This window comes from Myxocyprinus asiaticus, chromosome 19 (genome assembly GCF_019703515.2).
Source record: "Myxocyprinus asiaticus isolate MX2 ecotype Aquarium Trade chromosome 19, UBuf_Myxa_2, whole genome shotgun sequence".
NCBI classification, from domain to species: Eukaryota; Metazoa; Chordata; class Actinopteri; order Cypriniformes; family Catostomidae; genus Myxocyprinus; species Myxocyprinus asiaticus.
In genome coordinates, this window is record NC_059362.1 from 11616241 (window position 1) to 11641941 (window position 25701).

Below are 25701 nucleotides of genomic sequence, written 5' to 3' on the forward strand. Positions count from 1 at the left end.
ACACTTTTACAGTTTTATAATAAATAACAGTTAATATATTGCCTGTAACATTCAGATTAATTAAGCATCCCTTAAACACCTCTTTCTCTCTCTCACACACACAAGCTTGTTTTTAGTCACAGCCTTCTCAATAAAACGTCATTTTGAACACAGTGTTCGACTAGTGGCCATTGTCTGGCTGGTGGGGCATGGCACCATCAGTTCTCGTAGTCAACGTGTTGAATGCAGGAGAAATGGGCAGGAGTGAAGAACTGAATGACTTTGAAAAGGGCCAAATTGTTATGACCAGACGACTGGGTCAGAGCATCTCTGAAACGGCAAGGCTTGTGGGGTGCTCCCTGTCAGCAGTGGTGAGTACCTACCGACAGTGGTCCGAGGAGGGACAAACCACAAACCGGCAACAGGGTGTTTGGCACCCAAGAATCATCGATGCACGATGATTCTTGGGCTACTGTGGCACAAGTCACAGAAAATTTTAATGATGGTTACGGGAGGGGGCGTAGGTAGCTCAGTGGTAAAGACGCTGGCTACCACACCTGGAGTTTGCTAGTTCGAATTCCAGGGCGTTCTGAGTGACTCCAGCCGGGTCTCCTAAGCAACCAAATTGGCCCGGTTGCTAGGGAGGGTAGAGTCACACAGGGTAACCTCCTTGTGATCGCTATTATGTGGCTCTCGCTCTTGGTGGGGCGCGTGGTAAGTTGTGCATGGATGCCGCGGTGGATGGCGTGAAGCCTCCACACGCGCTATAGCTCCGTGGTAACGCGCTCAACAAGCCATGTGATAAGATGCGTGGGTTGATGGTCTCAGACACGGAGGCAGATAAGATTCGTCCTCCGCCACCCGGATTGAGGCGAGTTACTACGCCACCAGGAGGACTTAGACTTGGGCATTCCAAATTGGGAGAAAAAGGAAAAAAAATACAAATAAAAATTGATGGTTACGGGAGGAATGTGTCACAAGACACAATGCACCACACCCTGCTGCGTAGCCGCAAACCAGTCAGAGTGCCCATGATGACCCCTGTCCACCCTCGAAAGGGCCTCTAATGGGCACGTGAGCACCTGAACTGGACCTTGGAGCAGTGGAAGAAGGTCACCTGGTTTGATGAGTCCAATTTTCTTTTACATCACGTGGACGGCCGTGTATGTGTGCGCCGTTTACCTGGGGTAGTGATGGCACCAGGATGCACTATGGGAAGATGACAAGCTGGTGGAGGGAGTGTGATGTTCTGGGCAATGTTCTGCTAGGAAATCTTGGGTCCGGTCATTCATGTGGATGTCAATTTGACATGTGCCACCAACCTAAACATCGTTGCAGACCAGGTACACCCTTTCATGGCAATGGTGTTCCCTGATGGCAGTGGCTTCTTTCAGCAGGGCAATGCACCCTGCCACACTGCACACATTGTTCGGGAATGATTTGAGGAACATGATGAAGCGTTCAAGGTGTGGCCTCTAAACTCCCCATATCTCAATCCGATTGAGCATCTGTGGGATGTGCTGGACCAACAAGTCCGATCCACGGCGGCTCCACCTCGCAACTTTCAGGACTTGAAGGATCTGCTGCTAATGTCTTGGTGCCAGATACCACGGCGTGTCGGCGCTGTTTTGGCGGCACATGGAGGACCAACAGCGTACTAGGCAGGTGGTCATAATGTTTTAACTCATCGGTGTATGTGAAAGATTGAAGTGTTTTCAGTTTTACATTTTGAAAAATTGTGTTTTATTAAATTATTGTTCTTCATAACCATATTAATTTTACTTGGAGAGATTCAAATCACTCTACCTCTAAAGATCTCAGTACAATACTAACAAAAAGTACCACAAAGTACTTTTACTTTGTGTATTACTAATTAACCATTTTACTTTACTATAGAAATGTTGTAATTAACCATGGTTTACACAGTAGGCTAATACTATTCGTAACCATGGTTTTACCATAGTAATATTGTAGTAGCCTAACCATGACTAACCAAGTTTGTGGTTTATATGGTTTTACAACAAATAACATGGCTAAATCATATGGTTAGCCTACTTCTGTAGTAAAACCATGATTCATTTACGTAAGGGTATTACGCTATTCGTGTTTAGGTTACTAAATGTCAAAATGTAAAAAAGGAAACAACAACAACAACAATTTTGTGCCAGAAGTCGCACCCGAGGACAATGTTTCAGTCAGTAAGCCTTCAATAGTCTTTTGGCAATCATCTAGTCTCAGCCGCCCTCAGGCTATGCGTGACAAGTATTCCTATAACTTTTCATGATGGGACCTGAGTCCTCGCTGTGTTGACATATAAAAACACTGGCGGTTTCATTACGCGACGCAGTCCTATCATACACCAAACAGACAACAACTTACGCATACTATGAATAAAGGAGTTCCCTTCACTGCTCATTTTGAGCAAGCTATATGCAATTCCCAGTAACTTTACGTTCGTTCAAAATAAACGCTGTTGTTTTCTATCATTTCAGGACCATGCTTGCATGGCTCTCTGGTACCACGTTTTGTCCGCATTGGTGCAGCGGCACGTAACCAGCGTCAAAAATCACTCGTCACGTTTTAAGATCCTAAACACAGCATGTAAAAGCACATTCATATCTTGTCCACGACAAGAGGTAACGGTGTACTTACGGTGGTGGTCGGTTATGATACTTACCCTCAAACGCCATGATGCTGTGCGGGATGTGACCCGAGATAAACGAGAGAGAATGTTTCCATACTGTGAGAGGGAGGCGAGAATGTACTGGGACAGTGATGATGATGCAGCATGAGGTTAACTGCAACACACACACACACACACTTTGCAGGCCACACATGACTACTCAATCATTAGTATCAAGAATACAAATAACAACACCCCCTCCACACAACAATAATGGCTGATACAGAACAGTATCTAACCAGCTGTTTGACCTTCCTCTTAGACATAACTATGAACTGTAACCGCTTCACTAAGCCTGTGTACATGACCTAGACTCCCAAAAATGAAGATTAAGAATGGACACTTTTAACCATGTTAATAAAGAGGTTATTTAACTCTCCTAGGTTGTTCAATAAAGGTCGACACCTTTGCTGTTCGCGGTCATTTTTGACCGGAAACAGTACAGGTGTAACTTAATTTTGTATTTATTTTAATTTCATTTTTGATTATCACAAGTTATGCATTAGGATTTAGGGAAATTTTTAAACTATTGTTTGTCAAAGTTTGGCAATTTTTTTTAATTGTTTTAATATAATGTGACATTACTGTATGTTTACTTTAAAACCAGGCCATGGTGATTAAACTAAAGACAAAGAAAAGCCTTTTTCTAAAACAAATGGCTCTGTCTCCCATTCATTTCCTATGGTCGTGAACAGCAAAGGTGTCGTTTTTTTATTTTTATTTTTTATTGTTTTGATAAATACTAATATAAGAATATAAATATGAAATACCAAAAATAACTCTTCTATTCTCCTTACAGACATTAAACATAACACAACACATCACTCTACTGTTGGAGTCCACTGCATGAAACTGGACATAAAACTTGACACAGTTGTTCCTGGTATGACTCTGTGGAACTCTGCTGTTTTAAAATATGCTGCTCTTTTAGAATATTCTTGCTGTTCAAAAGATAATATCTTGCACCTCAGCTCTGGAATAGGTGATGGACTGTCAGTAAGCAGTAAGGTTAAAAGTGTTGCAGCGTTTTTAGATGAAAGCTTTGGCCTAGGCATTATCGATGCTGTTGATTTTATGGTCATTAATTTTTCGTTCATTTTATTATCATTTTATGTTGATTTTATGGTCATTAATTTTTGATAATTTTATGATTGTTTTATGTTGATTTTATGGTCAATAATGTTCGTTATGCTGCTATTGTTTTATGCACTTAAAATTAATGGTTGTCTCAGGGTTTTGAATTCTAAACTTTGTCCATAAAATGATTATCCTTCTCAAATGCATGACATAAAATAGAATTAGGTTGAAAGTAATCCGAAAGTAATCTGATTATATTACCCAAAATGTAATCTATGAGATGACTGCATGATTGCTGATTGCATATTTTGTCATGCAGTTTCAGTACCTGATTACAATTCACAAGTAATCCACCCAGCACTATATACAGTATATATATATATAGGGTTGGGTAATGGAATACATGTAACGGGATTACGTATTTAAAATACAATATATTAGTAAATGTATTCCACTACAGTTACAATTTAAAAAGTTGTTAATCAGAATACAGTTACATTCAAAAAGTATTTTGATTCCTGAACAGATTACTTTGATTTATTGTCATTTGTTCATTTAAAGGTGCTGTAAGTGATTTCAGCCGCTCTACTACCTCGAGACTGAGCCGCTGAATTAGCCACGCCCCTCTTTCCAAAACCCTGCACTCCAAAGATACCAAAATGAGCTTTGTTGAGAGCAGAAATGGTTGTTAAAAACAACAATAGCAAAATAGCGCCCTCAACTGACAATTGTTATGAAAAACACGGCTTAAAAAAGCATTATGCCTCAATAATTCGCTGCAATTACAATACTATGAAAACGCGCAACATGACTGACAGGCAGAAATTGTCCGCGGTCACTTTTTTGTTTGCTGTTTACAGAGTCTACAGCTGTCACAGAGACCAATGAGATATCTCAGGACAGTTATTTCATTAATATCTTTCAGGGAGTAGGAAAATGTTTTGACTACTTTTCCATGAAAAAATCACTTACAGCACCTTTAATAATGAGTCAGTTTATTTTGGAAAACATTTATCCATAAAAAATGATGCAATCCAAGGAACATTTGAACAGCGGTGAAACACTTTTTCTTTTTTTTTAAGATGTGTTACATTCACCAGAGCAGACAAAGAAGTAAGACTGAAGTTTAGAGTGGCAGAAATAGAAATAAACCTTGTGTAATTTGTCATGTGAACATTTAGCTTCATGCTAACCCTTACAAAGAGTCTATAGGTGTGTCAAACTAGCTGCAAACTTGCCACAAATTCGCCACTCATTATTTTCACATGTAAATGAGCTTGTGATTCGACGCAAATATTTGCCAAAGGTTTTCAGCTTTTCACCAGTAGTGGCGAACCTGCAGCAAACCTTCGGCGACAATGGACAATTTGCCGCAAGTCTGCCGCCAAGCTCGTTTGCATGTGAAAATAATGAGTGGCAAATTCTAAAAAAATCTCGATTTTTTTAAGGGAAGCTAAAATGCTATTTCAAGCCATTTTACATGCGCCTGTTAGCAGGCACGATCACGTTTTTTTAATCAAGAAAATCCATTATAGATCATAATTTCATTTTTTCTAGTAAGACATTTGATATTAGGGCAAAAATCGTATTCTTGATAATAATTTTTGTATTGTTTTCCTGTAAAAATATCTACAAATCCTTAAAACAAGATCAATTTGATTGATCTTGTTTTAGAAACAACACTGCATAAGATATTTAGGTTTTTCAGAGAATGTATTTTTAACGTGTATTTTGTCTTACTGTACTGGCAGAGTTTTTATAGTCAAAACAATTGAAAAAAATCTACCAGTGCTGAAGAAGTAATCCAAAGTATTTAGAATACGTTACTGACCTTGAGTAATCTAACGGAATACGTTACAAATTACATTTTACAGCATGTATTCTGTAATCTGTAGTGGAATAGTTTTAAAAGTAACCCGTCCAACCTTGTATATATATATATATTATATTATATTATATTATATTATAAGACTATTGGCCATCACCTCAGACATTTAGTTCTAGAGAAAAGCCTTGTCATCTTTAACAGGACTTAAAATAGTGGCATGTGAGACATGTATTTTAAAAAGCACATCTATATCCACTACAGTGGACAGTATGGGTCTCAGCGTCAAACGGAACGCCTCCTTTTCAGCATCCATTCATCGAGCGCTGTACATTTCCGCGATGTCTAACATCAGCCTTCACTCAACCTAGGAAGTGCAGCGCGCAGAGTTGCAATATTGAGTCTGTTATACAATGAGTGAAATAAAACCAGAAGATGCATCCTCAACGAATAAAAAGGATGCTTCCGCAGAGGAAATAGACTGGGCAGCAGCTAAAGCACACTATGAAAACTTGAAATCAAAGAAACCAAGACCCGTAAGTACAGTAAACAGACTGTCAAGTTCAGCAAACCGATATTCATACCACTGTATATAAAAGAAGGCGGTGTCAGTTGATTTAGATTTTTGGAAAGCATATGATCATATTGGCGATGATTGTTTTTAACGTGTTTAACAGCCCAAGCCGAGATATGCAGTAACAATCGCAGTTTCTTCCCGGACCTTATTTGAAATGGTGGCGGAGAGGAAGATCTTTGAGGAAGAAGGGCTGGAGAAGTATGTTGAGTATCAGCAAGAGCACGAGAGTGAGCCGCTGAAACCCGGTGCAGCCTTTCCTTTCGTCAAGGTGAGACTATCCACTTGAACACTGAAGACAAACTTCGCTGGACTTGACTAATTTTGTCGAACGTCTAATAAAGGTTAGAAAGCGAGCGATGCGACTAAACGAGAACGCTCCATTAAATCAACGAGTTAGCTGAAATGCCCGCCCACTTTTTCAGCCGTCTGGGTTCCGGAAGTATGTTTCCCCATACATTTCTTCCATAGACTTTTCATAAAACCCTTCATAAGAGTGTTTTAAGCCATGAACCAAACCAACCAGCTCCGAGTTGAATCACAACATCACTAACTTTGTTTTGAAGTGAAAATGTTTTTGAAAATCGGACAAAAAGACAAAGGAACAATACTTTTAATGATGGCACAAACTACAGTCCTAGGGTTGCCACCCGGTCCCGTAAAATACGGGATCGTCCAGTATTTAAAGATAAAATTATGCGTCCAGTACAGGGGCGTTTCTTGGACTTGAGGAGGTTCGGGGCTTAGCGGGAGCGGGAGTGGTCACATCAGTGAACTTCAAACAAAAACTAGCAATATTATTGCGTAGCCTACGTTCTTCGAAGACCTGCGAGACAGGCTGCGTCATGAAGATTATTGCATATTCATAAAGAAAATATTTTTGTTGTTGTTGTTGTTGAGCTGCACCTAAACTTTGTGTTGCCTACATTTAAAATTACATTCGGTGCTACAGTCAAAACATTCGGGGCTGAAGCCCCGGAAAAATGACCTGGCGATGCCGATGGTCCCGTATCGAATCAATACTGGACGCGATTTGTTCCGTATTTAAGCTGGTCAGATGGCGTCACGGTGAAATAATTCCAGATCGCTAATTTAACATTGATATAAGTTGGAAAATGTGCCTATGGTGGGTAAAGGACCATCCGAAAAGTCCACAAATGGTGCTAAAACTGTGGATTTGTTTTCTATATAAATGTTCAATAAGATCAAACAATGTATGAATACAATCACTGAATCATAAAGACAAGTACAGGAGAAAGAAGAAAAACAAATACATATAAACCAACCCAAATTTATACATAAATAAGACAAATAATCATATAATTTTTAAATATATTTTTAACATATAAAAGATGTATTTTTTTATAAGTCAGGGGTCTGGAAAGTTCTAATTTCAGCATATAAAAAAGGGTATAAAATGTTTTATTAATAACGCATATTAACTCAACGCATTTATTGCTAAAACTGTGGAGGATGTGGTTAGTGGCCGTGTTATTTACAGTATTTTGTAGTGCCCACGATAACAATATCATGCATGTTAATTATCGTGATATCCACCTTATCTTTCAATTAAACTAGGGCGCCGCCATTATCAACCTTGTATGTGGACTACTTCCGGTATAAGCCACTTCTAGCTATTTTAGCTATACAAAAATATTACATTATGCTGCTTTATATTACAGGCTGGCAATAAATGTCGACATATTATTATCATTAATTACGATTTTCATAAACTTATTGGTTTTGAGCGCATATAGTTTTACCGTTTGTTGCATTTTGTCATCGTTTTATCACATACTGTTGCACAGGCAGAATGAATGAAATCAGGCGCTGACAAGTACAGTCCTCCGTGCCATCTGACACGCCTCCATAAATTTACACAACCAGCAGAGAGAAGAAAGATGCCGGGAAAATGCTGCTTCAAATTTCTTTGCACCAAAACTGCATCTTCTTTCATCCTGACAAAATAATAAATGCTCTCCGTTCTTGTCAGAGAGCATCTGTCTTTCTTAGCGGTGTATAGTAAACAGACACGCAGATCATTCATTCAGCATTGCTTATGAAACATTTTCTTTAGAAACATATAAATAAAGTCATCATCAGAGGTTATGCAGGCACATATGAATGGAAGTTTACATGGAGACAAGAAAGACTGCATCATGATCTCAGTAAAAAGAAGCAGATTTTCTCTTCAATACAACAACACAGCAACAAGTGAATGATTTACTTACTCTTTTACTATAAATGCTGACTATTGAAAATTATCCAAGATTGGCACATAATTCTGTAGTACATTCTGTGGTTGTGTGATAGTTTATCACTAAATTCTGGTATTATAACCTTCTAGTTATTTACACTCAGTAACAGCGGAACGTTCTCACATTCGGCGGAAATGCAGCCACTGCTTACTTCTTAGCTTAGAAGACTTTGTAAAAGTTAGTGTACCTTTTTCTGAATACATTTTACACACTAAAAAGGTATTTGCCTAGTCACAGCTATGGTTTTGTCATTAAAATCTGAACTCAGGCGCTGATGACTGTAAATGAACGACTGAGGGATCTCTATCCAGACAGTGAAGAGCTGTTCGACATTGTTCTCATGACCAATAATCACGCCCAGGTTGGGGTGCGACTCATGAATAGCATCAATCACTACGGTAGGTGTGCCATTCCCTACTGTAAGTAACTGGTTTATCAGGTTACTCATACTGTTGTTAAAAGATCTGAATGTTACAGTATAAGTTGTGACAAACCACTGTGAGCAACCCTTAAAGATAAATATTTGACCACGGAAGTTAAAGCTGGAGTTTATTGGTCAAGTAAAATTGTATTTTAAGGACTTTGTCTGGCTCAAAGCTGCTGTAGGCATTTTTTTTATACCAAGCATAAAAAGTCCCAACTACCTGACAGTTGTCACTGAAAAACACCTAGTCACTGAGAACAGCAAAAAGGAATCAGACTGGAAATAGTAATTATTTTCTCCACTCCATTTAGTGTCTGTTAATAGTGGCACAGAAGTCGCTTACAGCATGTTTAAAGGGGTCATGACCTGAGGAATTACATTTTCCTTGATCTTTTGACATATAAGAGGTCATTGTAAAAAAGGTGTGGTGAGCAGTGAAATGGCAAGTAGAGCGAGCAGGTCAGTCAAGAGCAGAGAGCCAATCATAACAGTGGCCGTTTACTGTCAAGTCTTAAAGGAGAAGCAGCATCAAATCTGAGCATTTCTGACCAAGGGCTTAGAATGAGGTTGGAAAATGATCATGTTTTACTAATATATGACAATATATTTTGTTCACAAACTTTATTCATATTATAAGTGAACCTCAAGGAACATAATAACATTTAAAAAAAGGCATGTCATGACCCCTTTAAACACAACACATACTGTACATACTGTATGCAGTACAATACTACAAGCAGATACTGCAGTTGAACGGCATATTATTATTATTTTTTTTTTTTCATTTTTCAGATCTGACCATAGAGCGATTCTGCATGACTGGAGGTCAGAGCCCAATCGGCTACCTCAAGGCCTACATGACTAACCTGTATCTCTCCAAAGACTCCAAGAAAGTCCAGCAGGCCATTGAAGAGGGTAAGTTGATAACAAATACATAACTATAATATAATAACCTCAACATAAGTATTTAATTCATTTAAATAAAGTTTTCAAACCTAAATAAAACTGCAATGTCAAAGTATTGTTAAAATATGCTTTGGAGTTAGCCTACTTATAATGGAATTAGCATTTTTTAAATAAACAAATAAATAAACCACGAGTAGAGGGGAAAGGAATAAGGACCTACAATGCAATAAATATGTGTAGGGTTTAAATGTAATTAAAAGCCAATTCCATATTTAAAGTTAAATGTAATAATAAACAGGTTATAGAGCAGCATTTAGTAGTGCTGAACAGTGAACATTCAGTAGTCATAAACATTGAGTAAAATAAACTAATGTAATAAATTAATGATAATAGCTTTAGCACCAAACTATTGTTGTATATTTGTATAAACTTTTATAATTTCATTGTTATAATTGTATTATTGTATAGACTGCACTGTCACTTTATTATTGCATAGGTTGAGCTTAATTAAGGATTTTTTAATAGAAAACAGCAAACTGTACATTTACAGTAATTGATGGGCTCTTCTTTCGTTTATATAAAATAAGGTTTACACATGATTAAATTCAATAACATTAACCCTTTAAGCTCTGAGCATGTTTTTTAAGATTTCTTGTTTCAGTAGCATACCTAAAATTAAAGGCTTATAACTCGACAAAAAAAAAAAAAACAAAAAAACAATGAGGATCATGTGTGATGATATAGATTATGATAAATTCTGAGACTCTCGGCCTAAGTAACTGCTGAAATATCACAATGCGAGTCAAAAATGTACTTTTTTCTTATTTTTCTGATTTGACATTATATATTTCTGGGTGTAAATAAGGTAGCTCTAATGAACTGCTTTTGTTTTGTTCTCAATCATGTAAACTGTAACAATTCAACAAAGCAATTAAAAGTTATAGCATTACAAAAATAATTTATCCTTGTGTACAAAAAACATCTCCATGTGTCCAAAAGCCTCTCAAAACAAATAAAACAATAATTGTACATAAGAACAAATTGCACATGCAAACACAACAATGACTAAAGGTTTGCATAGCATGCAGACATGATTTTAGTAGTGAGATTTCACAGAATAAGTTTCATTCAGTGCCATCTGAGTCATCATTGAGTCTGTGTCATGTACTTGGCGCCATCTCCTGGTGGCCATATTTAACAGTCACCAATCGCATGACACTCTGCCTAAATATGGAGGACTATCACCATTGTTTGGAGCAATCTGAACCCAATCCAATTGGTTTAGGTTTCTATGATGCTACAGCATTTCCGATGACTTCATCTGACCCAGTAAAGCTAACGTGTTTTCAGCCAGATTGCAAGAAGCCAGATAGCAAGATGCTGTGTGCACATTGTGCTTTGTGTCAATTATCTAATGATCTATGCATCCGGTTACCTTGTGTTGGCTCATTTGAAAGATAATTGCCTCTAAGTAATGGTATGTGTGTTTTATGTTTAGTTTATTTTTCTCGAAGTTATAAGCAAAAACATGGCATATAAGCAACACCTGTTCACATGAAACATAAATGTCAAAGACATATACTTAGCTATTACTGGTTTTATTGCTGGTTGTATTCTACTCTTTGAGAGCTTTCCAACAACATATGACACATGGCTATTTGATGAGTTTCATGTATTTTACTGATTACAATAATATGTACAGTTCAAAATGTATGTATATATTTTTTTTTAATTTCTCCCCAATTTGGTATGCCCAATTCTCAATGCGCTCTAGGTCCTCGTGGTGGCGTAGTGACGCGCCTCAATCCGGGTGGCGGAGGACGAATCTCAGTTGCCTCCACGTCTGAGACCGTCAATCCGCGCATCTTATCACGTAGCTTGTTGAGCGCGTTACCACGGAGACCTAGTGCGTGTGGAGGCTCACGCTACTTTCCGCGGCATCCACGTACAACTCACCACGCGCCCCACCGAGAGCGAACCGCATTATAGCGACCACGAGGAGGTTACCCCATGTGACTCTACCCACCCTAGCAACCAGCCAATTGGTTGCTTAGGAAGCCTGACTGGAGTCACTCAGCAACACCCTGGATTCTAACTTGCGACTTTAGGTGTGGTAGTCAGCGTCTTTACTGACTGAGCTACCCAGGCCCCCCCAACATTTTTTTCAGCTTTCATCATAATGCTTACATGCATTATAAAGTAGAGCTTCTAAGCTTTCAAACGATACGGTTGGTCAAGACTGTAGTTGTTAATATTTTGAAAAAATAAAAATAATTCTTGCCACCTGCGGGCCCATCCGAGCTTAAAGGAATGTTCCGGGTTCAATACAAGTTAAGCTTAATCAAAAGCATTTGTGGCATAATGTTAATTACCACAAAAATTAATTTCGACTTGTTCCTCCTTTTCTTTAAAAAAGAGCAAAAATCTGGGTTCAAGTGAGGCACTTGCCAATTGTTTAACGTTAAAATACTCACTTTTTCAAAAGTATAGCCACAAGACATAAACAGCATGTGTGTACACATGATTTTAGTGTCATAAAATCACTTACACCTTTTCTGTATAAAGTTATATCCAAGTTTACAACTTCGTTACCATGACGATGTAATGTCAACAAACCCTAAAACGACTGTAAAAATGTCAATTTAAACAACTTTACAGCTCAAATATTACACAAGTTTTAACAGAAGAATTAATGCAAGTGCTTTTATTAAATTATAAGCATAAAATTATGTGTTTAAACCCTCAAAAAATTGGCCATGTTCACTTTCATTGTAAGTACCTTACTGAAACCTCGATTTTTGCTTTATTTTTTAAAGAAAAGGAGGAACGAGTCTAAATTAATTTTTGTGGTAATCAACATTATGCCACAAATGCTGTCGATTTAGCTTAACTTGTACTGAACCCGGAACATTACTTTAAAGGGTAATAAAAGTTTTTACATAATAAACATGAAAAGTGTTGTATATAAAATGTACCTAAATGTGTTATATACAGTACTGTGCAAAATGTTGCATTGTAAGGATGTCTCCATAAATAGTTTTTATTCATCACTTAATGTCATACAAAGTCCAGTAAACATAAAAAAGCTAAATCAATGTTTGTTGTGACCACCTTTGCCTTCAAAACAGCACCAGTTCTCCTAGGTACACCTGGACACAGTTTTTCTTGGTTGTTGGCAGATAGGATGTTCCAAGCTTCTTGGAGAACTTTCCACAGTTCTTCTATCTATTTCGGCTGTCTCAGTTGTTTCTGTCTCTTCATGTAATTCCAGTCTGACTCAATGATGTTGAGATCCGGGCTCTGTGGGGGCCATGACATCTGTTGCAGGACTCTTCTATTCTTTTCTATTTGCAAAAGGAATGTTTGGAAGTCTAAAATGTATATTTCCTATTGACACATTAAAGCTGAAGATATAAATAACCATCTTAAGACAGATGTTTTTGTGAAACATCTTATGTGCCTAAGACTTTTGCACAGTACTGTAAATATATATTAAATTTTTTTTCAAACTGCTCACTTTTCAAACTGAATTTTTCAAACTGCTCTAATATTTGTTTGTTATTCTGATAAACCCAGTGTGTGGTATTTTTCTTCTTAAAGGTATAGCAGCGGCCATCATGTTTAAGCCTAATGTGGAGACAGAGCTGTCTGAGACTCAGCTGCGTGTGGCCTTCGATGGAGATGCTGTGCTCTTCTCTGACGAGTCTGAGATCATTGTGAAGCAGCACGGCCTGGACATATTCTTTGAGCATGAAAAACGGCATGAGAACAAACCACTCGCTCAGGTATGAGATGTGGATTTTATTCTCTCTATGGTGTGAAAAATTGCACCAACTTGCACCAATCAGCAACATTTATTTAATTCTAATCTTTGACTCCAACGGTCAAAGGGCAGATATATATATATAGGGATATAGATGATTCTTCACATACCTTACAAGGGCCCTTTGTTAATAAAAACAGCGACCCGCTATTTATACAACACCACATGGTTAACTCCTTATTTGGGTCATCTTTAACTTTAGGACTTGAAGTGGACTGTCATAGTTGCTTGAGCAATGGCAGCTGCTGATAATAGATCGATTCCAAGTGATCGGTTCCATTGACTGAAAGACTGCTCACCTCTGCTTTTACAGGGCCCTCTAAAGTGCTTTCTTGAGGCTCTGGGGAAGCTCCAGAAGAAATTCTATGCCAAGAATGAGCGATTGAACTGCCCAATTCGCACCTTCTTGGTGACGGCCCGAAGCGCAGCCAGCTCTGGAGCCCGAGTCCTTAAGACACTCAGAAGCTGGGGCCTGGAGATTGATGAGGCTTTGTTCCTTGCCGGGGCCCCCAAAGGGCCTCTGCTGCAGAAGATTCGCCCACACATCTTCTTTGATGACCAGATGTTCCACATTGAGGGTGCCAAGGAGATGGGCACTATCTCTGCCCATGTGCCATATGGAATAGGACAGAAATATAACAAAGGGAAGCTGATTGAGCAGCCAGAAAAACAGTCGAAATAAGAGATGCCACTTTTAAGCTGTTATAGTCCAGCCTCAGTCACAAGTGCTGTTCATTACATTATCATATATACTGTATAAATAGTGTAAAGTACTTTAAGATGAGGTTATCTATATATTTACTTGCCATATATATTACTTGTTTCACAATAGACTTTGAAATGATCAGAACATGTTTTGTCCTTATCTATCTAGCTATCTATCTATCTATCTATCTACATGATATTTTTTATGGAATATTTTAGACAGCTTTACTTTTTATGTGTTTGCATATAACAACAAGATTAACTTTATACATGTATGTATGTATAAAGACTATTTTAAGGTTAAAGGGTTAGTTAAAAGCTAATTATGTCAATTTGAAAAGTTTTTTTTTTTTTTATATATATATATTTACAGAGCGTGTATTCAGTCAACAGACTCAGACTGATGTTCTAGAATACTAATATTATCTGACTGTTCTGAATGTACTGTTTTTATTTTCGCCCTGAGATGGATCTACAGGGTAAATCAGTTCAAGTTAAAATGAGACATTTATAATATTATCATCATTACAGTTCTCTGTTAAATTGGTCACCTGCCCATGATGTTGCTTTGTGGTTACAAATATTGACAATTTGTATATCTCTTTATTTCTCATTAATGTACTACTTTGGGTTATGCTTTCCATACTGTATATTAGTATTTTGCATGCGAATGACAGTTGCCTGATGTTTGTAAGTGTATCAAAAGCAAAATGTATTATGATGCACAATTGGTATTATAGTTACACTTCATTACATTTAGTATGTCATTTTTGTTTATATATATTTTATAACTGTAATGTGTTATCTTTTTCACTGTCCATGTAAACTCCTACACCCCTGCTGTAAATGCACTGTCATTTGTTTGATTTGTGTTTACTAATGTGATCAAGCAGTTTCACTATAAAAGCAAATTTTATGCAGCACTTTTTCTATCCATCATGAGCAAAGTACATTGGTCTTGTTTTTCATATATTGCTATGTAAAATATTTTCCAGTCTAGTGTTATAATTTGGTTTAAGTTTTTAGATGAAAAAATAAAACAAAACAACAACAACCTTTTGTGTGAGTTATTTACAGGGATATTTATATTTTATGGAGATGGAAATGACAATTAAAAAATGTTCATGCTGCTCTTTTCCACACTTAAAAAAAGGAGTTTTGCTGCTTGTTCAATTTACTTAATTAAAATGAACGAAAGCAACACAATTTCAGAACATATTGTCATTTCATTGCATTCTATCCATTTAAATTTGTAAAATGGAAACTAACTTAATGAGTTTGAGTTGGGCCTACATGAACACTTTTTGTGGTGCAAATGAAGCATTGATGAAATTGGTCAGGAGATTTCCATTTCCCAGCATGCTTTGTATGGGAGAGTAAATGTTCAAATGTTATTTTATGTGTTTTTGGCAAAATGAACATAAAGCGGGATACTTGTTAGTGTTTAATGTTTTGTTATGTTAAGATTTAGAAGAGTTTGTGCTAACCATAGCATAGTTACTAAACTACACTGTGTAGCGCTTCCAACCAGCATCTGGCATGCTAACATTCACTTTCACTAGTTAGTACATAAATAAACAAAAGAGATCTATTTGAGCTACACTGACACGTCTAATTTTGTTGGGTTTACCCAATTCAACTAGGTTCTTTCTACACAAAGTGCTTGTGTTGAGATTACATAATAGTTTTAAGTTAAGAAAACTCATTTCAAACATGTGGAACCACTGTCCACGATTGAATCAAGATCAACACAAGAGGTATTTTTTGAGTGCATACAACAAAGGCATTCAGTGACAAGGGGCTGTCATGCTCCATAAAAGTAGACCTTACAACTTATACGCTGTATTTAAAGCCTTCTGAAGCCATACCATAGCTTTGTATTCATTGTTATTTGTCAAAAATCTTCACTTGCGTCATAGCTCTCAAATCTCATTCATCGCATATAGGAAAGAACAGTGCAAACTTTCTTAAAAATATCTCCTTTTGTGTTCCACGGAACAAAAACAAAAAACATATGGGTTTGGAAAGACAGGTGAGTAATGACAGACTTTTCATTTTTGGTGAAATGTTCCTTTAAATCAGTTTTGCTTTTATAAAAATCCCTGTCATAATCAGAAGAGGGCGGTATGAGACTACAGTACTGTATTTTTTGTGCCATTAATCCAAATGGCTTGATATCTCCCATTGGCCACACTATCCTTCTCCAAAGAGTACATTTAATGAAAAATCCTAATCATTTGCTGGAAACAGTTTCGTGCCCAAATCTAAAGGCTATTCCAAAGAGTGAATATGAGCAAAACTGAACCACAAGGGGCCAATGTAACTTCTCAGTTGTTTGAAACATTTGTCCACTCTCTTGATTTTGGGCAACAGACTGCCTCTCTTTCTGAGCTCTGCCTGTCCTCTAGTTTCCATGGATACTTCAACATTGACTCCAGGAGAAGTGAGTGGGCTCAGTATGTTTGAGACATAATTAATGACAATGGATTACAGTCAGTGAGCGCCCTGAGCTCGCGCAAAAGAAGCTTAACCTCACATGCACTATAATTAGTGTTCATGAAAAAGGACTAAACATAAAACAGTTCTGGCTGAACTGCGGTATTCTTTTAGTCAGAGGTGATATTTCTGCAGCTGAGTTGATGTGTGTTTTTGCGAGTTCGCGCGTTCTGCGTATTGGGAAAAGTGTGGCTGCGACACGCGTGGGTGTAATAGCATTAGAAAGTCATGCTTGGGAGCTTAGCTATTTCGGAGTGTAACTGAGACTGTGTATGAAACATGCACTTTAGTTTGGTGTGATGAGATATTGATACAGCCAATGTTACATTCAAAATGGTTTCTCATCCTTTAACATCGTAGTTATCAGTCATTCTTTGGATTTGCATAAATCACCAGGCATCTCATCTCAAAATTGAATTTACAATTTCATGGAGTAATTTTTTCCCCTCAACAAGATGCTCATTCTCAAATTGGTTTAATGCTGCCTTCACATGCTATCGGATATACAAGTTACACCGAAGTTGGACATTAACGCTCAAGTTAAAGGGATAGTTCACGCAAACATAAAAATGACTTTTTTCTTCTGCTGAACACAAATGAAATTTTTTTGAAGAATATTTCAGCTCTAGTAGGTCCATACTATGCAAGTGAATGGGTACCAAAATGTTAAAGGTCCAAAAAGCAAATAAAAGCAGCATAAACGTAATCCATAAGACTCCAGTGGTTAAATCCACGTCTTCAGAAGTGAAATGATAAGTGTGGGTGAGAAACAGATCAATATTTAGGTCCTTTTTCACTATACATTTTCCTCCCTGCCCATTAGGTGCCAATATGCACGAAGAATGCAAATTGCCAAAAACAAAAGAAGAATGTGAAAGTGAAAGTGGAGATTTATCGTAACAACAAAAAAAAAAAAGGACTTAAAGGTGCTGTAAGCGATTTTTTTCATGGGAATGTATGAAATAAGTGTCCTTGAGATAGCTCACCTGTCTCTGTGACAGCTCTAGTCTCTGTAAACAGCAAACAAAAATGTGTCCGCGGATCACGGACAATGACGCTTTCTGCCTGTCAATCATTTAGTGTGTTCTCATAGTATTGTAGTTGCAGTGAATGCACTCTATGCATGGAACGAAACCTACGTATTTCAGGTCAAATCTCGGGGCTGGGGGCCTGGGTAGTTCAGTGAGTAAAGATGCTGTCTACCATCCCTGGAGTTGTGAGTTTGAATCCAGGGCGTGCTGAGTGACTCCAGCCAAGTCTCCTAAGCAACCAAATTGGCCCGGTTGCTAGGGAGGGTAGAGTCACATGGGGTAACCTCCTCATGGTCGCTATAATGTGGTTCGCTCTAGGTGGGGCACGTGATGAGTTGTGTGTGGATGCCGCGGTGGATGGCATAAAGCCTCCACACACTTTATGTCTCCGCGGTAACGTGCTCAACAAGCCACGTAATAAGATGCGCGGATTGACGGTCTCATACACGGAGGCAACTGAGATTCGTCCTCTGCCACCCGGGTTGAGGCGAGTCACTACGCCACCACGAGGACTTAGAGTGCATTGGGAATTTGGCATTCCAAATTGGGGAGAAAAAGGGGAGAGAAAAAAAAAAATCTCGTATCGCATCCAGCTAATGCAAAAGTGTCAAGAGCTGTAGCAAACTACTATTCTTTCTCAAATAAAGCGATTTATCACAACAAAAGTGATTTTATTTAGTAAAAGTATAAAATTATCTCAGTAATGAGCTCTAAAAGTGTAAATACATACTTTTTGAAGCTTGCAGAATGGCCGAGTACTGCTATACCATTGTGTAAGGCTTCCTCTGTGTGTATTTACATCCAGCGATTGTACAGTGATTTACAAGTGAGTAATACAGCAACACAAGCGATTCACGTCAGATCACATGCAATTCGTGTCAGAACACAAACAATCAATAGAAGATGATGTTAGGGACAGTTGCTCCGTTAGTCAGCTGAGGTTTTAGCACCATCCACAGGGTGACGAAACATCATCAAAAACACTTCACACAGTATTTTTTTTTGTAAATTATTAGGCTAGATTTCCCCCCCAGTCAAAGCATGAGATCACACACGAGTAAAGCATTACATTGAAAAAAATAAAAAAAAATAAAACTGCAGGTGAGGATTAATTCATTTTTTATTCAGATAGTCTGTAATATCACACCACAATATTTCCTAAATAAAAGTAATTATAAAATAACACAATTGTTAACACTTTACAATAAGGTTATTTGTTAACATTAGTTAAAAACATTAGGTAACATGAATGAACATGGAACAATACTTTTACAGCATTTATTAATCTTAGTTAATGTTAATTTCAACATTCTAATCGATTTTAAAAATCAAAAGTTGTATATGTTAACATTAGTTAATGCACTATGAACGAACAATGAACAATTTCTATTTTTATATTGACAAAGATGAATAAATACTGTAATATATACACACACACATATATATATATATATATATATATATATATATATATATATATATATATATATATATATATATATATATATAGGATCGTTCACTCCAGCATTTGCTGTAAAGCTAGAGTATCATCATTTGTCATATATTATTAACATATAATATCACAGAGGGCTATACTTTATCTAGCAAAATGAATCAAAATAATTACATGTGTAATACAGTCGGAAACAGGGACCTTGCAAAGCCAGTGCTTGTGGTCGTGCACTGTGATCGAAATAACTTAAAATACATTTAGTTAAACCCCGTCTTCTTTTTACTGGATGGAGCAACAGCTCCATGTCTCAATGTGTGATGGATATTGTCCAGTTTCATCCGCAGAAACTTCTGTAAATAACGCGTGTGAAAAGTAATTTTCCCCCAAGTTGTCTCGCCAGCATTTATTAGCGTAGGAAGAAATAGTTTCTGGTGCTGTGCCGCAAGTAAGTGTGCCCCCTGAGGCAAAATGTGGAAGTGACTGTGCACAGAGTCCATTATTGAGGCTTATTGCCATTTTTATGCCATGTTGCTCAAAAAAGTTGTCAGTTGAGGGCGCTATTTTTCTGCTGTTGTTTTTGACAACCATTTCTGCTTGTGTCGGTCTCAATAAAGCTCATTTGGTATCTTTGGAGTGCAGGGTTTTGGAAAAATGAGGCGTGGCTAATTAAACTGCTCAGTTTGGAGAAATTCTAGAATGGCTAAAATCGCTTACAGCACATATTGATCTGTTTCTCACCGACACCTATAATATCACTTCTGAAAATATGGATTTAACCACAGTACTCTAATTCTTAACTATAAATCTCCGCTTTCACTTTCACATTCTTCTTCTTTCGTTTTTGGCATTTTGCATTATTTTTGCATATCACCACCTACTGGGCAGGGAGGAGAATTTTTAATAAAAAAGGACCTAAATATTGATCTTTTTCTTACCCACACCTATCATATCACTTCTGAAGTTATAGATTAAACCACTAGAGTCTTATGGATCACTCCAATGTGATTTTTGGAGCTTAAAAAGTCTGGCCACCATTCCCTTGCATTGTATGGACCTACAGAGCTGAGATGTTGTTCTAAAAAATCTTCATTTGTTTTCAGCAGAAGAAAGAAAGTCATACACATCTGGAATGACATGAGGGTGAGTAAATGATGAGGGAATTTTCATTTTTGGGTGAACTATCCCTTTAATCTCAAATGGGTCAATGACGTGACACATAAATACATAAAAATGCAATTCACACTCAAAAAAAATAATTACTTAAGTAGACCTTTTCTGTGATGAATATGTTTTAAATTTCTGAGTTGAATGTCATTTTGATGGGGCTTAAAATAAAAAAATGTCTTGTGGTGTAACCGTACAGAGACAGTAAATAAAAATCAAAGTATTAGAAAAAAATTGAAAAACAAATTGAAAAAAGAAATGTTGGCATGATTAGTGCAGAATAATCTATTTATTTATTTATTTTTAATTTGATCCCCTTTTATCCCAATTTGGAATGCTTAATTCCCACTACTTAATAGGTCCTCGTGATGGCGCAGTTACTCACCTCAATCCGGATGGTGGAGGACAAGTCTCAGTTGCCTCCGCTTCTGAGACCGTCAATCAGCGCATCTTATCACACGGCTCACTGTGCATGACACCGCGGAGACTCACAGCACGTGGAGGCTCATGCTACTCTCCGCGATCCACGCACAACTTACCATGCGCCACATTGAGAGCGAGTACCCCTAATTGTGACCATGAGGTGGTTACCCCATGTGACTGTACCCTCCCTAGCAACCGGGCCAATTTGGTTGCTTAGGAGACCTGGCTGGAGTCACTCAGCACGCCCTGGATTCGAACTCGCGACTCCAGGGGTGGTAGTCAGCATCAATACTCGCTGAGCTACCCAGGCCCCCCCAGAATAAACTTTTATTCTGAATAAGTAAATAATTTTGCTTTAAATAAGTTTAATATAAAAAACTTGTCCAACAAATTAAAGTCATGTGGTGCATCCAACATTATATATATATATATATATATATATATATATATATATATATATATATATTTTTTTTTTTTTTTTTTTTTTTTTTTTTTACATGTTTACAAAGTCCTAAATTGTAAACATGTAATTCTGGTTCTGTTCACTCTACCACACTTTGAAAAGTGTAATTTTATTCCACTAGATGGCAGCAAGCACTAGAAAAAATTATGTTTTCTTTTTCCATCACAATATACAGATCTGAAATGTAAGTGGCGCTCTAACTCATTTTAGCTATCACAGATGTGCTCATCCATAGACATTCAGTCTAATTTTCAGTTTAAGCACCAACCTTGTTGTTTCATTGAATATCTCGGCCTCTGAGTGGACTAGAATCTCAATCTACTGTAGGTGTCATTAGAAAGCTGAGATCCTACCCTTTGCGGTGATATATAACATTTAATCATTAATAGTCAAAAACATATTTTTCGGAGGATTTGTTTAGCATACTTTTCCTGTTGGATGGCATATTTTGTTCTGGACATCTAAGATATAACATTGAATTATTCAGCCAAGCAAGCTCCCAGACAAGTACAAAATGGCTAATTTTTTTGAAAACTAAAGTAAAAGCAGATATAAAGCTTTTGGCTACTTTGGGCTTACAGCAGCAGTTATCGGAGCATAAAAGTTTGTATTTAATGAAAATCTTTCGAACTGTGGTATTAGAAAAACAAAATAAACTGTACAGTCAGGCTTTCATTTTTATATAATTATTTCTACCCAATTAGGCGCTAATTTGCGAAAACGAATGTTTTGAGGCCTGATTTTGTTATTTTATTTAACATAAATGCAGAAGTGATTATCTCTGAAAAGCTCAGATTCTAAGTCTTCAAATGTTACCTCATATGCCTGCATCTAAATCTTATGTGTACAGGGACTTTATGACTCATCTGATGACTCAAGATGGCGCCGAGTATGGCTGCTGCGTTGCGAGCTCCGACACAACATGGTAGTGTTTTGTTTGTTTTGTTTACAATTCTTATGTTTTTTGTCTTGGATGTTGTCTGCCTTATTGTCTACGACAGACAAACACTTTTGGACATTGGTTCAGCAATTACACACCGTAAACCGGACTTCAGATTCCTCAATGCCGACCCGCTGTTTACAAACATGCAAGCGGAGCCCTTTGTCTGTGCTGCACGGCCGCGGAAACGCAGGAGGAAAAGGGGAAACAGAGCCGGCGTTCTCATCAGAGTAAGACGTCGCGCAAATCGACCCCCGCTACCCAGTATTCTACTGGCAAATGTTCAGTCTCTGGATAACAAGCTCTGCGAGCTGAAAGCGCGGATCTCTTTCCAACGAGAGATGAGGGACTGCTGCATTATCTGCCTTATGGAAACTTGGATGTCTGTGGAGATTCCAGACTCAGCCATTGAACCCGCGGGGTTCTCCATGCACCGAGCGGACAGAGCGAAAGACCTCTCAGGTAAAAGCAGAGGTGGTGGTGTATGTTTTATGATCAACAAATCCTGGTGTGATCAGAGGAACGTACATTCTATCAAGTCTTTCTGCTCTCCTGATCTGGAATTTCTCATGTTTCTGTGTCATCCATTCTGGCTACTGAGGAAATTCACAGCGGTCATTATCACTGCTGTGTACATCCCGCCACAAGCCGACACAGACCAGGCACTCAAGGAACTATATGGGATTATAAGCAAGCAGGAAACCACGCACCCTGAGGCCACGTTCATTGTGACCGGGGACTTTAATAAAGCCAGTTTCAGATCAGTCGCACCAAAATACCACCAGCACATTAGTTTCAACACACGAGGGGACCGGGTTTTGGACCATTACTACTCTCCCTTCCGGGATGGCTACAAATCCCTCCCCCACCCACCATTTGGCAAATCGGACCACTCTTCCATTCTGCTTCTGCCCGCTTACAGGCAGAAACTGAAACAGGAAGCACCCACTCTCAGAACGATCCAGTGCTGGTCGGACCAATCAGACTCTACGCTACAGGACTGTTTTGATCACACGGACTGGGAGATGTTCCGGTCCGCCTCTGATGACGACATCGAGCTTTACGCTGATAGCGTAATGTGTTTCATCAGAAAGTGCATAGAGGACGTCGTTCCAACCAGAACAACACAGATCTATCCGAACCAGAAGCCATGGATCAATAGCGATTTTCGCATGGCACTTAATGTGCGGACCTCCGCTTTTAATTCCGGGAACGCGGAGGAGCATAAACAAGCCAGTTATGCCCTCCGAAACATCAGAACAGCAAAACACTAGTACAGGGACAAGACTGAAGGACAGTTTAACACCACCAACTCTAGAAGCATGTGGCAGGGAATTAACATCATCACGGACTTTAAAGGGAATAAAAACTCCGCCATGAACACCGCTGCCTCTCTCCCGGATGAGCTAAATACATTTTATGCTCGTTTTGAGGGAAATAACACCGCCCTCACGGAGAGAGCTCTCGCGGCTGAAGCTACAGAGGTTAGTTCACTCTCTGTCTCTGTAGCGGATGTAATCCGATCCTTCCGGGCCGTGTCATCAGAGCGTGCGCGAACCAGCTGGCTGGTGTTTTTACGGACATTTTCAACCTTTCCCTCTCTTTGTCTGTAGTCCCCACATGCTTTAAAACATCCACCATTGTGCCTGTTCCAAAGCAATCAAAAATCACTTGCTTAAATGACTGGCGTCCTGTTGCTCTGACCCCCATCATCAGCAAATGCTTTCAGAGACTAATCGGAGATTACATCTGCTCTGTGCTGCCTCCCTCTCTAGACCCATTGCAGTTTGCTTACCGCAACAACCGCTCCACTGATGATGCCATTGCATCTACAATACACACTGCTCTCTCCCACCTGGAAAAAAAGAACACTTATGTGAGAATGTTGTTTGTAGACTACAGCTCAGCATTCAACACCATAGTGCCCTCCAAGCTAGATGAGAAACTCCGGGCTCTGGGCTTAAACAGCTCGCTGTGCAGCTGGATCCTGGACTTCCTATCAAACAGACGCCAGGTGGTTAGAATAGGCAACAACATCTTCTCATCACTGACCCTCAACACTGGAGCCCCACAGGGCTGTGTTCTCAGCCCACTCTTGTATTCCTTGTACACACATGACTGTGTGGCAACACATAGCTCCAATGCCATCATTAAGTTTGCTGATGACACAACAGTGGTAGGTCTGATCACTGACAATGATGAAACAGCCTACAGAGAGGAGGTGCACACTCTGACACACTGGTGTCAGGAGCACAACCTCTCCCTCAACGTCAGTAAGACAAAGGAGCTTGTGGTGGACTTCAGAAGAAAAGACAGAGAACACAGTCCCATCACCATCAATGGAGCACCAGTGGAGAGAATCAGCAGCTTCAAGTTCCTGGGTGTCCACATCACTGAGGAACTAACATGGTCCATCCACACTGAAGTCATTGTGAAGAAGGCTCATCAGCGCCTCTTCTTCCTGAGACGGTTGAGGAAGTTTGGAATGAACCGCCACATCCTCACACGGTGCTACACCTGCACTGTAGAGAGCACAGTCCGCCTGGTACGGCAATAGCACAGCCCACAACCGCAAAGCACTGCATAGGGTGGTGCGAACTGCCAGACACATCATTGGAGGTGAGCTTCCCTCCCTCCAGGACATATATACCAGGCGGTGTGTGAAAAAAGCTTGGAGGATCATCAGAGACTCCAGCCACCCGAGCCATGGGCTGTTCTCACTGCTACCATCAGGCAGGCGGTATCGTAACATCAGCACCCGCACCAGCCGAATCCATGATAGCTTCTTCCCACAAGCAATCAGACTTTTTAACTCTTGATCTCCCACGATCAAAATACATCAGCACTGCACTTTATTACTCTTAGTCTTACATCTCACCGGACTGTCATAAATTATATTATTATTATATTATATTCTCTCTTAACAACTTACTATCAACCGACAGCCTTAATGTCAATACAGTACAATACAACCTACTGTACATTCTATATATATACTATATATACTTTTTTTTATTGAATAATGTGTATTCTATATTGTGTGTATTGTATACTGTACAGTGTATGTTATTATTTGTATATTGTGTTGTGTGTAATTATGTGTATATTAGACTTTAAATTGTACTGTGTTAATTTGATGTTATTGTAAATTGGTATATGTCTCATCACTGTCACGACTGCTATGTTGATCTGAACTGCACCCAAGAATTTCACACACCATTGCACTTGTGTATATGGCTGTGTGACAATAAAAGTGATTTGATTTGATTTGATTTGACTTTAACATTTTAAATGTAAACTTTTTTTGCGATATAGTGGATTATCAGTGATTCAACTAAATATACTGAGTAAACTCAAGATGATGTTGAGAATGTCTTGAGACAGTTCTTAATTTTGCCGTTTTTGGGACTCAATCATACGAATTATATCAGTGAGCACATGCACACATTGTATGTATACACTGTAAACCAAAACCAC

General features: G+C 38.5%; 2 protein-coding genes across 3 annotated transcripts in view; one reads left to right on the top strand and one right to left on the bottom strand.

Annotated features, from left to right (window-relative positions):
- The window catches only part of LOC127410211 (synaptotagmin-14-like), a 28843-nt gene extending 24419 nt beyond the window's left edge, over positions 1-4424 (bottom strand). Inside the window, exon 1 of one of the 2 annotated variants that reach the window (XM_051645356.1) lies at positions 2657-4424. Coding sequence is in view for 1 of the 2 variants with exons in the window: in XM_051645357.1 (XP_051501317.1) it covers positions 2657-2816 (160 nt within the window). In the remaining variant the exon portion in view is untranslated. The remainder of the gene's footprint in view (positions 1-2656) is intronic. The other variant, XM_051645357.1, reaches the window with a different exon arrangement.
- A 1477-nt stretch (positions 4425-5901) lies between these two features.
- Positions 5902-15308, top strand: nt5c1bb (5'-nucleotidase, cytosolic IB b). Its single transcript, XM_051645372.1, has 6 exons — positions 5902-6100; positions 6242-6409; positions 8665-8794; positions 9613-9735; positions 13327-13511; positions 13863-15308. The coding sequence occupies exons 1-6, from the start codon at positions 5978-5980 to the stop codon at positions 14229-14231; spliced, it is 1098 nt and encodes a 365-aa protein (XP_051501332.1). The 5' UTR covers positions 5902-5977; the 3' UTR covers positions 14232-15308.
- Positions 15309-25701: the final 10393 nt, after the last annotated feature.

Bases quoted from the DNA above. Each gene is read 5' to 3' on its own strand.
- nt5c1bb (XM_051645372.1), top strand. From the start codon at position 5,978: ATGAGTGAAATAAAACCAGAAGATGCATCCTCAACGAATAAAAAGGAT. The intron at 8,795-9,612 runs GTAGGTGTGCCA...TTCATTTTTCAG, and splicing joins GAATAGCATCAATCACTACG to ATCTGACCATAGAGCGATTC. The intron at 9,736-13,326 runs GTAAGTTGATAA...TTCTTCTTAAAG, and splicing joins CCAGCAGGCCATTGAAGAGG to GTATAGCAGCGGCCATCATG.